The sequence below is a fragment of the Podarcis bocagei genome (assembly GCF_964188305.1).
Source record: "Podarcis bocagei genome assembly, chromosome: 13".
NCBI lineage: Eukaryota > Metazoa > Chordata > Lepidosauria > Squamata > Lacertidae > Podarcis > Podarcis bocagei.
Window position 1 is genome coordinate 3,863,949 of NC_138138.1, and position 16,402 is coordinate 3,880,350.

The 16,402-nt window shown below is 42.0% G+C and overlaps 1 protein-coding gene across 1 annotated transcript in view; it reads right to left on the minus strand.

The window, feature by feature from the left end:
* Nucleotides 1–12,859, minus strand: part of MOCOS (molybdenum cofactor sulfurase) — an 88,351-nt gene extending 75,492 nt beyond the window's left edge. The window contains exons 1-3 of the mRNA XM_081168509.1: nt 12,695–12,859; nt 2,818–2,907; nt 2,243–2,309 (exon numbers count right to left, since the gene is read on the minus strand). Coding sequence (XP_081024635.1) covers nt 2,243–2,309; nt 2,818–2,907; nt 12,695–12,827 — 290 coding nt within the window. The 5' untranslated portion in view covers nt 12,828–12,859. The remainder of the gene's footprint in view (nt 1–2,242; nt 2,310–2,817; nt 2,908–12,694) is intronic.
* Between the last annotated feature and the right edge of the window lie 3,543 nt (nt 12,860–16,402).

A 16,402-nucleotide genomic window follows, 5' to 3' on the forward strand; every position in this document is an offset into this window, starting at 1 on the left:
GCAGGGTGTAAATCTCTAAACAAACAAACCAGAACCTCCCAACACACAGCTCGTTCTCTTAGTTGCTACACTAGCTTTTAGTATGCACCTCACAGATCCACATTCTGTCATTAATGTAGTGAAAGTCCAGATGAGAGAGACTGCATTGTAAACAGCGGTTCAGTCTTATGCTCTGCAGCATCTGATTTGTTTACACAAATATGTTGCATTGAAATATGGGATCAGGGAATTAATTAGGCAAACTACAAGAGATCTCTAAACAAGCACAAGCAATTCAGTCCATCAAAACTTTGACTCTGGGCTTTTAAACAGATGCACTGAGCACAGTAGAGTGCTCTAGTTTCATTCATCTGAACAGTCTCCAGTTAGTGACCTTTCAAAAGGACAAATCAATACTAAGCAGGTACTGCATCGGATGTTTCTTACTGCGTACTAAAGGTCAAATGAGATTTTCATGTATTTTACCAGTTACAACACTGTTTTGAGACAGACTTTGCTAACATTTCAGAGGAAAGCCAGGGAAATTTCAATACAGAAGAGTCATCTCAAAACCAGCAATGACTTCTAGGAAAATAGGGCACCAACGTTAATCAATCTTTTTTGCTACTTAATATGTTTTGGCTCTGTTTCCAAGAATGCTTCCTAAAAAAAGTTCTGCTGAGTTTAGGGAGACTTAACTTTGAAGCAAAAATATGTGGGAATGGGTAAAAGGATTGTTCTAGTTGGCAACTAGAGGCAAGTTGGGGTGAGAACTTTAAAGTAAAAACAAAAATTGTTTGGAAACGGTGCACTGACAGGAGTGGATGGATCAGCCTATTTCTGTTCCATCCATTTTGCATCTGTCCCATTTTCTACAGGTTTCATTTTTTAAAGAAGCCATCCCAAAAAAGCAAACCCACGTATGAACTGTATGTATACCCCCCAATGCATATTTTATAGACTCCTAGAACTGTAGAATTGGAAGGTACCCAAGGGTCATCTAGTCCAATGTGGGGTTGAAACCCACAATCCTGAGATTAAGAGTCTCACCCTCTACCGCCTGAGCTATTTGTTTGCTTTTCTCTTCATTTCCTTCTAATATATATATATTTGTACAATTTTATATGGTTTTGAACCAAAACTGCATTGTAAAACTTAGAGAATGTGATTGTTACCTGCTTTCTAATCCATGTACAGGAACTGCAAATTAGGTCACTTTGCTTTAATCTGCAGACCAAGCAAAATTCTCTTCCATTCCTATTTACAGTACATGTCATTTCATGCCCCGTTTGGCCCTCAGTTTATACCAGAAAGGGAGGAGGAGATATAGGTGATCTAAGCAGAGGTTAAAATCACACACATACATGAAACTGAGCTGTTTGAAATGAACATCATATCCACTCATTTCTATCGTAACAGTGATCCACTTTGGGTAAGCTTAATTTACCGCTTTTACAATTTAATATATGTACATGCTGCCCCTCAGCAAAGTTTCCAGGGCAGTTTACAAAAAAAAATTAAAATTAAAATAAAGGTGTGGCCCACACCTGGAATACTGTGTCCAGTTCTGGATGTCACAATTTAAGAAGGATATTGTCAAGCTGGAATATGTGCAAAGGTGGGTGAAAAATGATCAAGGGTCTGGAAACCAAGCCTTATGAGGAACAGTTGAAGGAGCTGGGTATGTTTAGCCTGGAAAAGGGGAGACTGAGAGGAGATATGATGGCCGTCTTCAAATATCTGAAGGGCTGTCTCATGGAACAAGTTTGTTTTCTCCCACTCAGGAGGTTATGATACGAACCAATGGATTCAAGTTACAAGGAAGGAGATTCCAACTAAACATCAGAAAGAACTTTCTGACAGCAAGAGCTGTTAGATAGAGGAATGTTCTCCCTCGTGAGGTTGTGGTCTGTACTTAATTGGAGGTTTTTAAGCAGAGATTAGATGGCCATCTGTCATGGATGCTCTAGCTGAGATTCCTGCATTGCAGGGGGCTGGACTAGATGACCCTTGGGGTCCCTTCCAACTCTACAAATCTATGATACTATGAAATACAATAAATTACAACTTCTTAAAATACAGTAATAGACACACACACACACACACACACACACACACACTTAATGATACTTTGAAACTTGGCATTTCTAGCAGTGAGGCAATAAAATAAATGGCAACAAGAAGTGGTTATAGCGAAACTAAAGACCCAAGGCAAACATGAAATATGTACAACATTGGGTTTATAAAATGAAGACCACTCTACCTGTATCGGACATGTTCAATTGTATCACTTGTCAATTTGCTGCTGATATTCTGGCTGTGAGGGTTCCCTAAGAGGCAAGAGAGACGTTCATGACTTATAAACAAGACATTTCATCTTTTTGTCAAGCACTACCTTAAAAAACTCCTATAAATGTGATTAAATATAACATTCATTTTATATTTCACTGCTGTGCCTTGAAGCTCTTTACAACAGTTTTCCAAAGCAACTAGTTAACAAGCAAGCAGCTTCCTATAAAGAGATTTAGTGAAAATAATTACAATTCTAAAAGAAGTTTCTTTGCAACTGAAACCCACATCAGTTGAATACATGTGAAGGCCATTACTATAAAGCCACAGTTAGTGGATTATGGCAGTGCACAGAATTGATATCAATCAATCCCATAGATTTTTTGCCAGCTTTGCAAAGGCTACAAAAAATACTCCCCACTTTTGCTGGCAATGAATGGAACCATGCCAAGAGGTCGCAAATTTCAGCCCAGCTTTAAATTCTGGAAACTTTAACAATGCCAAAGAGAGGGAGCAAAGATTTACCCCACCTGCTTAATTTCTCCTTACCGTAAACATTTTCATTGAGGTCATCAGTGAAGGCTTTTAGTAAACTCTGTGGGAAGAGGGCTGTGCCTGCGTGGTCAAGGTACGTAATTCCTACAATGAAACAGGCAAAAATGCATCACTCACTGAACTACCATGCTATAAAAGCTGGAAATCTGAAAATCAAGTAATTTTTTTAAAAAATGTTATTCAGCAGAATAAAAACCTTTGAAACAAAGTTTTATTATTTTTTTAAGAAGCTCACTACTATAGTCATCCAGGCAATACAACTCAGGTAATACCAGGAAGTGTAAGGTGAGAGTTGTAATAAAGAGCTGCTTTCTATACCCAGAGGTAGCTTGGGTATTCTTAGGATCCACTCTATTCTCAAGACAGGTCAGAAGATTTCATAATAAAGTTGGCTTCTGCCCAAGCAGCGAAACCCAGAAAAATACTTCCAGGTTTGCCGCTTTCACAGGCCGAAGATTATGTATCCAGAGAGGTACGCAACCCGAGGGACCACTGTACAATATGGCTTCCAATATCCATGTCATTGAGCAGCTTTGCTGATTACAGCCAGATTCAACACACCAGCCATTCTCTCAACTGACAAGTCATAGTTATTCCAAAAATATGGAAAACAAAAAGACACATAGCTCTAAAACATGGTGTTCATGTACTCTAAGGAAACCAAGACCATGATTTGGGTTCTAAACTATAGATTGGCATTATAACTAAATTCAGCCTGTGTTAAAAGCACTTATTTCCAAAGATTTTGACATGGAGTTCTGCACATTCTCAGATAGGGACCTGTCCTATACCCCAACATCCAAAGCTGCAATGCATTCAATGATGAAAGCAAAACAGCTGGATGCAATGCTGTCATCCACATCACCCCGAGGGCCATACAAACTACTGATCCTGAACGTAAGAGCAACAGTTGCATGGCACAATGTGGACTTTGACTGGCATGTAGGGTCATCCAGTTCACACCATAGTGATGTGGGAGGAATTTACCCACTTCAGGCTTAATTCAAAGTACAGAGCATTCATCCAGCAGCCTAGAGACCTGTGCTTTTTCTCTATACTGATGTGATTTCTACCACAGTAAATCATAAACTATTAAATTTGTGCTGATAACCAAGATCATGTTTCTGTCTCCTTTTAAACATCAGCTCAGGAATTCAATATATAGTCTAAGAGTCTCCAGTTCCTTGGCCTGAGGACAATAAGATTAACATACCACCACCCCAGGGCTGATATTGTACAAATGTTTAACTCTTCCCATTGCTGTCCCTTCAGAAGTACCAAGAAATTGCTAATGGGTTTTTTAATTTAATATTTAAGTCTACACTACCACCCTATCAAGGATGCGGGAGGCGCTGTGGGTTAAACCACAGAGTCTAGGACTTGCTGATCAGAAGGTCGATAGTTCGAATCCCCGTGATGGGGTGAGCTCCCATTGCTCGGTCCCTGCTCCTGCCAACCTAGCAGTTCGAAAGCATGTCAAAGTGCAAGTAGATAAATAGGTACTGCTCCAGTGGGAAGTTTCCGTGCACTGTTATGGTTCGCCAGAAGCGGTTTAGTCATGCTGGCCACATGACGCCAGTTCCCTTGGCCAGTAAAGCGAGATGAGCACCGCAACCCCAGAGTCGGCCACGACTGGACCTAATGGTCAGAGGTCCCTTTACCTTTACCACCCTATCTACATATCTGAGTTTGTTTTAGTCATTCGGTTAGCATTCCCAAGCTCTGTGCCAGAAGACAACTGCTAAGCAGGGCTGGGCCATCCACGGGACAGGGTGAGGCAGCTGCCTTGGGTGGCAAAAGCCCAATAAGCAGCGCCCCCCAGGGGCATCCCACCGCCAGCAGCAAGATCTCGCCAGAAGCTGCCATTGTTGCTGCCACTTTGTGGGCACTGCCATGCAACCCAGGTAAAGGACACTGCGATGGCACGGCAAAACAGGTCGTGATGCCCCTGCTGCTCAGTGTAATATGGGAAATAAATGATTAATGGCTCATGTACTCTCAAGACACCCTCTCAGAAAGGAGACTGCCTGGCCTCGGTGGGCACTTTAGGGCAGAGGAGGCCAGTGTGGCACCGTCAAATATTGTGGACTACAACTCCCATTATCCTTGACCATTTATCTATATCGGCTGGAGCAGATGGGAATTGTGGTGCAAAACATCTGGAGGGGACCGTTGGCTCCCCCCACTTTAGGATCACAGTAGTCACTAATGATGTTATTTATTTCTCAATGCACATGAAGCAGTCAGTAGAGAGATTGGCTGAGAATTCAGTCACTCGCACTGTAAACAGAATCACTTGCTCACAGGAGGCATGCCCAGACAGGTATTCATACAGGAACAAGTGGGGCAGAGGCTGTTCTTACTTTTGCACTTGAAAACATCTAGTTTTAGAGTGTGTAAAAGTGAACCACGCACACCAATTTGATCTGAACATATATGTAGAAGTTAATTACAACTTGCTTAGATGGAAGTGGTTTGTTTTCGATTCTAACTGCATGTGAAGACTTGCATATTGAAACACAGTTCTGGCAATCTTCCTAAACTATAAAAGCAGGCTTGTTTAGGAAGTAATTTATAATATTTTCTTGCTAAGAAGACATAATAAGGTTTGATTTCAAACAAAAGAGTGTTGTTAACTACTCTGTCACCCAAAATGCCAAAATAAATGTCTCTCCTAGAATAGAATGGAGTCGATGATGACAAAAAAGCATGCTGGAAGTAATTTAGAACACTCAATTTAAGTGGAAGTTGGTTCATACAAGAAATTAAACTGTTCCCAAAGCACAAAAATCTGAGAGAATTTATAGCAACTGCATTCAAAATGTACAGATACACTCATGCTATGTTTGTGATGTCATAGCATTTTGCATTTCAACACTCCACTTCACATTATTAGCTACCAATGATGGGGATGGGGCAACCATTATGATGGTGTAAGGCCTAGGTTTTCAACCAGTGTGCCATAGAACCCGGAGGTGACTTGAATCAGAAAATGGATTGGACTGCCATTTCCCCAAGAGGCTACTCAAAACAAACTGTAACACATTTACTGAAAGATGTAGTAGTCATTAAAATTGTAAATGATAAAAATAAATGAGTAATCAGACACTTTTCTATAACCAAGCAAAGGAGAAAACTAGATGTTGTACGGTAAGTCTACTTTCATGATGTCACTGGTACAATTGCCATAGCCACCGTTAACAATGAGGTCACAGTTGCAGCCATCTTGCTCTAGGCGCACACTTTAGAACTGTTTCTATCACTCCAATGGGCAGCAGCAATTCCTTGAGGATCAGTGGAAGCAGGTCTCTGCAAACAAGATGCCCTTGCGCCTGCTTCTGTCTCGCTGGCCACCACAGGCCCTTGGCCTGATCCAGAACGGATTATTACTGGTAGCATTATATAGATATATCCCTCATTTTTTTCCTGACAGGGACTTAAGGCAGCTTACAGATAAAAACAAGAGCAGCTAAAAACATAGGGAACATAGCTGGAACTTAATAATAATAATAATAATAATAATAATAATAATAATAATAATAATAATAATAATTTATTTATTTATGGCCCACCCATCTGGCTGGGTTTCCCCAGCCACTCTGAGTGGCTCCCAACAGAATTGATGATAATGATAATAATGATAATGATAATGATAATAATAATGTGATAAACATCAGACATTAAAAGCTTCCCTAAACAGGGCTGCCTGTCCTTGTGATCAGGTAGTTGTTTATTTCCTTGACATCTGATGGGAGGGCGTTCCACAGGGCGGGCGCCATTGCTGATTCTGGCACCTCTCAGGTGGGCACCATTGCAATTATAAGAGAACAAGGGAGGTGTTCATAGTGAGTTCTGGCACCTCTTTTTCTAGAAAAATAGCTTCTGTTCTAGCTTCAGGCATGAATAAGTTCTTCACAGTTTCACCTATTTGCATTCTCCTGCTGCAAGCTGCTGGGTCAATGTAGATTCAGCAGCTAATACTGTACTGCATCAACTAATTTATCAAGGGAGTCACTTTACTTGCTGACTCTTGATTAACAAAAGCATAAAAATGTGTTCCATCGTATATATTTTAGTCTTCAGGATATCACAAGACTCTTATGTTCAATTCAATCAAACCTCAAACAAGGAAGGCACGTGGTTTGGGAAGTATGAATGAAACACAAACTTGCACACTCCCTCTTCCCCCAGCCTACTCTTTGCTTCTCCTGCATTTCTGTCCAGAATTAATTACCGGTATACTGAGATGTCCCACTCAGAAAACTATGGCTGGTGATTCAGGGTTTGGAATGGTTTCTGATTCTGGTTTAGAAGACAAGCATTAGCCATAGGGTGCCAACAAAGACATCACAGTAAACAATGGTTATAGGAAATAAAGGGTGAAGCTTTGCAGAAGAGGACAGAGCACTGCAAGTCCACACCTTTGGTTTAGGGCAGCGTTGGCCAACCTGTTGCCCTCCAGATCCTGTGTAACATGACTGCTATTAGCCCCAGCCAGTATAGCAAGGCTGGCCAGTCCTAAAGATTAGGGGGTGGGGGGGATGAGGTTGGCAAAGGCTAGTTTAGTGCATGTGGGTATCCATATATTGGATCACAACTCCCACCGTCCCAAGAACACGTAAGGACATAAGATGAGCCCTGCTGGATAAGGCCAATCTAGTCCAATCTAGTCCAGGGGTAGGCACAACCTAAGGCCCGGGGGCCGGATGCAGCCCAATCGCCTTCTCAGTCAGGCCCACGGACGGTCAAGGAATCAGCGTGTTTTTACATGAGTAGAGTGTGTCCTTTTATTTAAAATGCATCTCTGGGTTATTTGTGGGGCATAGGAATTCGTTCGTTTTTTTTCCTTTCAAAATATATTCCGGCCCACCACATGGTCTGAGGGACAGTGGACTGGCCCACGGCTGAAAAAGGTTGCTGACCCCTGATCTAGTTAGTCTAACACTCTTCCTACAGTGGCCGACCCACAAGCAGCCCTTGAGAACAACAGCATTCCTTCAACTCCTGCATTTCCAAGCAACTCATATTCAGTGGCATACTGCTTCCAGTACGAACATTTAGGACCTTTTCGTTTAGTGAAAAAGCAAGTAAGGGGAGGGCAACATGAAAGATGTATAAATGTATGCATGGTGTGTAAAAAGCGGATAAAGAAAATGTTTTCTCCTTTTAGGGCCATCCAACAAATCTGAATGTTGGAAGATTCCAGATAAATGAAAGGAAGTACATTCTTCACACAGCACATAGCTAAACTATGGAATATACAACCAAGAGTTAGGGGTGGCCACTGACTGGGTGGCTTCAAAAGATTAGACAAATTCATGGAGTATGCGGTGATCAATGGCTATGTGCTACCTTGTTAAATCACCCACAACCATATTTCCTAGACACTCACACCCACAACCACCCGAGGAGTATCCTTGGCACAGGGAAATAACTACTCATCCCCAAGAAATGGGTTCCTTCTAAAAGATGGTCTTGCCTCTTCTTTTACTCATTTGATAAATGCGATTAAGGAGATTGCCTAGCCAGAGTGCAAAACACAACAGAATGTCCTCCCTTTAAGGGAGACGCTTTATGGGTAGATGACACCTTGAGGCATTAAATTTGTTTCTGAGCAGATCTAATAAATTAATGGCATCAAGCAGAGTTCTTACAATTGTAACATGGTGCAGACTTGTCAACTCAGAACATGCCTGAAGCACATCAGCCACATTTTATTTTAATGATAACCCAGCCTTCTTTGAATGATAATGCAGCTCATATGATTTTATTCCTCAGCTTTAAGGGTGTGGGGAGTCATTATGAAATACTACTGAAACGCCCGCCATTATGAAGGCTGCTCTTGCACCCAAGTCTTCCTTGCATGCCTCCCGTCTGGTTGGCCATTGTGAGAAATAAGTTGCTAGATTTGACAGGGCATTAATTATTATTATTATTTTATTTATTAAATTTGTATACTGCCCTATACAGTGGTACCTCGGGTTACAGACGCTTCAGGTTACAGACTCTGCTAACCCAGAAATAGTACCTCGGGTTAAGAACTTTGCTTTGGGATGAGAACAGAAAACATGCTCCGGCGGTGCAGTGACAGTGGGAGACCCCATTAGCTAAAGTGGTACCCCAGATTTAGAACAGTTTCAGGTTAAGAACGGACTTCCAGAACAAATTAAGTTCTTAACCCAAGGTACCACTGGTTAAGAACTTTGCTTCAGGATGAGAACAGAAATGGCGCAGAGGCAGCAGTGGGAGGCCCCATTAGCTAAAGTGGTACCTCAGGTTTAGAACAGTTTCAGGTTAAGAACGGACTTACAGAACAAATTAAGTTCTTAACCACTGTACCCACAAGTATAGGCCTAAGTGCTCTTTGTGTGTTCTTAAAGGTGGCTTATATGTGGAGAGTGGTCCTGTATTCTGCAGAAGTTCTAGAGACAGGTGCACTTTATGCAGAGAGATGTAATGCAGACTATGCCTAGTACACGGGTGATTTTCATCTTCCTCATGCACTGCCACTCCAGACTCCTTTGGGAGGTGGGTTGGGAAATAAATAAATGGAATTATTTCCTGAACAAGCATGCATGCTGCCTGATCATTATACTTTCTAGGATTTCAAACAGAACCATTCCAAGTCCTCTCAGAAGTCACGGGATGGAATCTGGGATCTTCTCACATGAGCTTCTGAATGCCCATAGCAGGCTATGCCCAATGAGTCAGGGAAGGGAAGGGTCCTCGCAGGTAGTTTGATACTACTAGCATAAAAACCCAAAATGAGTATTTATGGAAGCTATTGTTGCATTTATATCCCACTTTCCCCCTCTAAATAATAATATTATAATAATAATTTATTATTTATACCCCGCCCATCTGTGGGGTGGGTTTGGCTAAGAGACAGCAACTTTGCAAGGTCAACCAGTGAGCTTCCTGGCTGGGATTTCAAATCCTTCACAAAAATGAAGACTAAATGCTGCCGTTATTATGATATATTTATGGCTGAAGACTGCAATACCTCAAGGACCGACCCATCTGAGGCCCTTCTTCATGCGCCCGCTCCGTAAGGTCTAGAGGAAAGCAACACAAAAGAGGGCCTTTTCTGTGGTGGCTCCCTGTTTGTGGAATGCTCTCCCAAGGGAGTCTTGCCTTACGATTTCATTACATATATTTGGCACCAGGTGAAAACATTTTTCCAGGTGGAAAAATCAAAGTTGGAAACAGAACTGTTAGATCCTAAAACAAATATACTTTCAAGAATGTATAACTTGCTGTTAAAATGGAACACTCAGGACGAGACGGTTAAATCTGCAATGATTAAATGGGCACAAGATGTTGGACATAACATTATGTTTGCTGACTGGGAACAGTTGTGGACCACAGGTATAAAATTTACGGCATGTAATGCCCTAAGAGAGAATATTATGAAAATGATATACAGGTGGTACATGACACCAGTCAAGCTTGCAAAAATCTATCATTTGCCCGATAATAAATGTTGGAAATGTCAAGAAACTGAAGGTACATTCTTTCACCTTTGGTAGACGTGCCCAAGGATTAAGGCTTTCTGGGAGATGATCTATAATGAAATGAAAAAGGTATTTAAATATACCTTCCTGAAGAAACCAGAGGCCTTCCTCTTGGGCATAGTCGGCCAATTGGTGCCAAAGAAGGACAGAACTTTTTTTATGCATGCAGCAACAGCAGCAAGAGTATTGATTGCAAAGTATTGGAAGACACAAGATTTACCCACACTGGAAGAATGGCAGATGAAGGTGATGGACTACATGGAACTGGCAGAAATGACCGGCAGAATCCGAGATCAGGGAGAAGAGGTGTTGGAAGAAGACTGGAAGAAATTTAAAGACTACTTGCAGAAATACTGTAAAATTAATGAATGTTGAAGGGATGTTGGATTGAAAATAAGTGGTATTGGTAAAAAGATTAATAAGAATATGTAAATACGGATTGACAACGGCTGGAAATATATAGTTATAATAGGTTAAGATAATAAGTAAAGATAAATGATAGAGGGTAAGGATTTGCTGAACTAACTATGTGAACTGGAATACAAAAAAGGGGGGTGTGAGGAGGTCAGGAAATAAGTAAATGAAATATAAGACATGAAAATATTGATTCCTTGTTAATTTTGTTTTCTCTTTTACTCTTTATGTATTTTGTCTTTGTATTTTTGTATTTCTTTGTTTTTTATTATTGTTACGTTTTTCTTATTTCCTATTTTTAATTTGGTAACTTTTTATTGTCTGAAAATTTTTAATAAATATCATTTTAAAAAAAGAAAAGAAAACATTTTTCTTTTCCCAGGCCGTTGGCTAATTAAACCATCTATGGCCTTTTAAACTTGGTGGGGGGGTATTGTTTTATTTGTCATTATGGTATGTATTTTTGTGTTTTTATATTGCAAACTGCCCTGTGATCATCGGATGAAGAGCAGTATAGAAATTTAAGAAACAAATAAAATGCTAATGAGTACCCATAACAAATGAATATGTTGCTCATCTTTTAACACTGAATTTTGATTTATGCAAAGCGTGTGCATCTGAACAGAACATCTATAAAGCTTAAATCACTTCTGACCCCCATTCATCGGAAGTGCAATGCCTGGTCTTGCACTGAATGTAGCACTACCAGACAAAGATCTGCTAAAGAAAGACCTACAGACTGTAGCATAACTCATGTACAACTTAGGAAACTTGAACTCTTTTGCATGCTTTAAAGTTGACATTGAAGTACAGCAGGACTCTCATCACCTTTAAAAGTTATGTAGGACGCAGAAATTATACAGGGTAAATCTTTTCTAGTATGGAACTGCAGTTATGGAGAAAGCTTCACCTGTTGGTATTCTGCCTGGTAGACATATTACATGTGTAATACAATATAATAGATTTGCATTATGCAGATTCTGGTTGCTTTTTGCTTAGGAGTGCAGCAGAGAGCCCAATCCGCGTGCAACGAACTGGGCTCAGAAAGTCTTGCTGGTGCTCCTGGTTAGAAATAAATACTGATGGGGGGGGGGTACTTTATAATATATACTTTAGCATCTGAATTGCTTCTGTAAATGAACATTTTTGTTGGGTGTGGGAAGAGAGATTCTGCCAATTAGAGCTACCACATAAAAGGTTTTTTAAAATATTGAGTGGTTTATCTATGCATTTAAATAAGCAAACAAACAAACAAACAAACAAACTCAAGTATGAGCTGGCTGTTTTTTCAAAAAGGCTATATAACATGTGAAAACCTGTGAAGGCAACTTTGGTTACAACATTACTAAAACAGTGACCAAAAAGAATCTTTCTAGGGCAGACACCAGACACCACGGAAGCACGGACACAAATCTTCCAGTACAAATCTATAAAGGCAGCTTCCACCTCCACTGTTTCTTCACCTTGATTTTGCTTGTGTACTTTAAACACCACTTTTGTTTAATGCTTAAGAGAGAGAACTCCCCGGCCGCTTGGATATTTGAGAGCAGGACAAATTACTTCCCCGCTGTCACATATGCTATGCCCTTCTTGTTGACTCCAAAGCAAGCCTGGGAGTGAGTCGCCCGGGTCTTGTTCCTTAACTGGATCGCAGCGGGACAAACTTCCCCGGGTCCCCGCGAGGCGCCCCTTCCTCTCCGGCACCTGGGGCGCCCAAAGCACCCGAGGGAAAAGGAGACGGAGCGAAGCAGCACCTGAGCACCCAAGGAGCCCCTGGGGGTCCGGCGCGGAGCGACCAGATTGCGCCCCCCCCCCGCCCGGGACAGTCTCCCCGCCTTCCTCGACCGGCTGGGCAGCTTCTTCCCACCAGAGCAGCCAGCCGGGGTCCAGTCGGGGCTTCTGGAGAGCGCGGCGCGGCCCGGGGCGCAGCGGGCGAGGCTTACCTCCCAGGCGGGCGAGCTCCCTCCGGCGCAGCCCCTCGGGGCTCTCCCCGCCGTAGCCGTAGGCAGCTCCCCGCGGGAGCCCCCTTTGGAAGGCGCCGAAGGACAGCGCCTCTGCCCAGCGCTCCAGGGCCATGGCCGAGAGAGGCGGCCGGAGGAACCTCCGCGAACGCCAGACGCAGCCCGGCCCGCCCCGCGCCGCGCCGCCCAGGAAGGGCGCTTCGCCCCCGGGGCGGCCCTGGCTCCTCCTCCCGCCGCCGCCGCGCGGGCTCAGCGCCAGAGACGGGGTCCCGGGACAGCGGGGCGGGGGAAAGGGACCGAAAACGGGGCCTGGCTCAGCTCCCAGGTGGCAGCGTGGAACTCGGGAGGAACTGCAAGTTCATATTGCAGTCCCTCTGAAGTTTCTTTGTTCACGGGTGGGTACTTTAAGGTCAGCTCATTGTGGCTTTTTGAACGCTGCCATCTTTTAAAAAATAAAACTGTAGTTCTCAATATTTGATTGATTGATTGAATTTATATACCGTCCTATATCCACAGGTGAATTCTGGTGTTGGAGGAGACTCTTGAGATTCCCATGGACTGCAAGAAGATCCAACCTCTCCATTCTGAAGGAAATCAGCCCTGAGTGCTCACTGGAAGGACAGATCCTGAAGCTGAGGCTCCAAGACTTTGGCCTCCTCATGAGAAGAGAAGACTCCCTGGAGAAGACCCTGATGTTGGTGTTAACGGAAAAATCTGAGGGCTCTCTTGGACAAAAAGTAAAGACACCAACCAGGATAACTTGGAGCAAAACAGCAGCCTGTAGGCTTGGCCTTTATTGATCTGTTGCAACAGGGTGTTTCCCTCACTAGCAAGAGAGAGAAAAGACCCAGAACAATGGGCTGCAAGACCTTATAAAAACTTTTGAAATTCCCCTCCTCTAGGTCAAGCCCACCCCCAGAAACATCATGCATACATTTCAGAAAGGAGGGGTTGACATCATGCATACGTTACAGAAAGGGTTGACATCATGCATACATTACAGAAAGGAGGGGTTGAGGGAGGAGTTGTGGTGGTAACCTGAGTGTCCTGTCACCCAGCTGGTTCCTCCTTTCCCCCTCCCCATGAGTACTTTCCAGGTGACAATGGGGAGTTTGCAGTTTCCTGCCCCCAGAGGGAAGATCTGATCATTGTCCTTTGTTTCAGCCTGTGGTGAATCCACTGTTCTTTGTGATTTTTGATTGTCTTCTGTCTGGGATTATCAGGGTTGACATAGCAACTGGGCAGGGTTCCTGTGGATGTGCTGGTATGCTGGAGAGATTATGGCTGACCAGAAACCAAGCACCCCCCTTTGATCCTTTGATAGTCTTTGTCACATGGAGTAAAAAATGGAACAGTGCAAATCCGATGTATGGTTGATTTTCTATGAATTTATAACAGAAATGTGGCGTATGTAGTGTGTGAGTGTGAGTGTGTGATAGTTTGTACAAACAGAATGATTGGGGTGGGGGGGTTCCTGCTACAGTTCCCCCCTTCGGAGATAAGATTGCAAAGGTGGCTACTTTGCAATCCTTTTCTCCGCACAATTTAAGGTGGTAAATAATAACCTGGTATTCTCCGTCCCAGATGCGTGTGTCCATGTGAACCTGAAAGGGACTTGGATATCATGCTACTTTAAGGATATTTGCATGGAAATATAATGGTGTAACAGTGCACATAGTTAGACATAGGATATCACGTAAATTAATAATTTGTTGCTCAGTTACTTGTGGTATTCTAGCACCTTGGAAGAAATATTTTCTCAATAGTGATCTATGCTTTACATTTAGGCAGGAAGGTCCACTAATGACTGAAAAGTGCAGTTTGCTTCCCCCCCGCCATTTGTGTGTTCTCAGGTGTCAAGGTAGCTCTTCTGTGGTCTCACATCGGCATGGTGTCGCAGTAGTGGCAATCCCTGGTGAATCCACTTAGGGCTTTCATATTTATCATGTAGCCTGGTACCCACCACAGCTGGCACAGGTTTCGGACACGTCCTGAGAGAAATGTCTTTGCCTTGGCCAAAATCCATGGGATTTCTGATTATTATTACAGGCTCTGGTCTTGCAGTCATGGGAGTTGCTCACTTGCACTTTAAGGATCAGAGAGCTAATTGCAGCCTGGATACACTTGCCCAATTCAAACTGAGTCCAATTTGAATTTATGTGCCCATGGTTCTCAACCTTTCAAACCAGTCTGTTAAAGGAAAACCGTTCTTAAAAGGGCACTTTGTCCAAATAAGACAATTTAACTCTATAAGGGATCATTCCTGCTAAACCAAAGCATATGCACCTTCATGTATCTTATCAGCTTCTCTTTGGTAAAGCGAGTTTTAGCACATTTTAAAATGGGTAGGGAAAGTCGGCAGAGTGCCAGGTGGGACAATGAAATGTGGTTATCTAAACATTGGACTACACAATAGTGTGAGCTATCAGAAAGTATAAAATGCATGAGAATTGGTGTGCAAGCAATAAGACATTAAACATAAAATTACACACAAAAATACCCCCCCTTGTGGAAATAACACACTGTCAGACACATTTCAACGTTCCTACATAATAACACTTAATACAACACAAACTAATTAAATATCAGTTGCATATCTTGACACAATTGTGATCTTTTACGCATGTATCTTTTGAATCCTGGAGTACAGAGGCTTGAGGTTCAAGTGAAAAGATGTCCTTGCAAGTCAACTCCACCCCCCTTGCAGTCTATATCCTTTGAAAGAGATAGCTGTGGGCACTTGAAAACTCTGGTGTCTTGTGATGACGGAAGAACTGAGTTGAGGGGTTGTTGCTGCTTTTCATCATTGCACATCTGTATAGGTGATATCCTGTAAGGGGCAGGGTTTTGGGGCTTAAAGACAGTTAGAAAAGGGAAGGGGGCAAAAGGCAAAAAGGATGTCCTTCGGTTTCTGTTGGAAGCTGCAAATAATAAAAATCTTAGCGAATTAAGCGTTTCATTCATTCCAATATTATTATTACATTTTCCTATAACTACTGTTATTATCTGCCAAGTTCGTTTGCTTTCCTTCACTTGGAGAGAAAGAGAACTGGAACTGTAAAAAATACAAAGGTTAAAAATACAAAAGAAAGCAAAAAATTAGATTACCAGTCAGATGAAAACAAACTTGACACAAAGACAACAGATTTAGAAAAGAATTATTATTAAATATATTATGGGGAAAAAACTTTAAATTCACCATGTGCTATTTGATAAAAGAACTTCATGAAACTGACTTTCAACATGTGATGAACATGTCCCCAAAGTAAAACACACACACACAAAATGACCTATGAGGAACCAAATAAATAAATGCTAAAACACACAATTAATAAGTAACCTGAAGTAATCTGTTTTGGCATTCTAACATCCCAAATGAAAATAAAATAGTGTTTCTTGATGTGACAACATCAACTGTAATGTTAATACGGGAAATGAGTTAATACCAAGAAAAATGAATGGCAATTTAAAGTTGTGCAGGTACCTTGCACTAGCCAAAATGACAGAATTAATAAGAAATGCTCAGGCAAAAAGGTAAACAAATACCATTCACCAAACAATGTTTGGTTGTGCTTCGATTAACTTCATAGACATCATGGAGAAACAGATTAAATAAATGAAAACAGATTATTTGTAACTTTAAAAAAAGTGTCAAAGCCATAAAGAGATGGAAGTCAGGGATTCAGACTT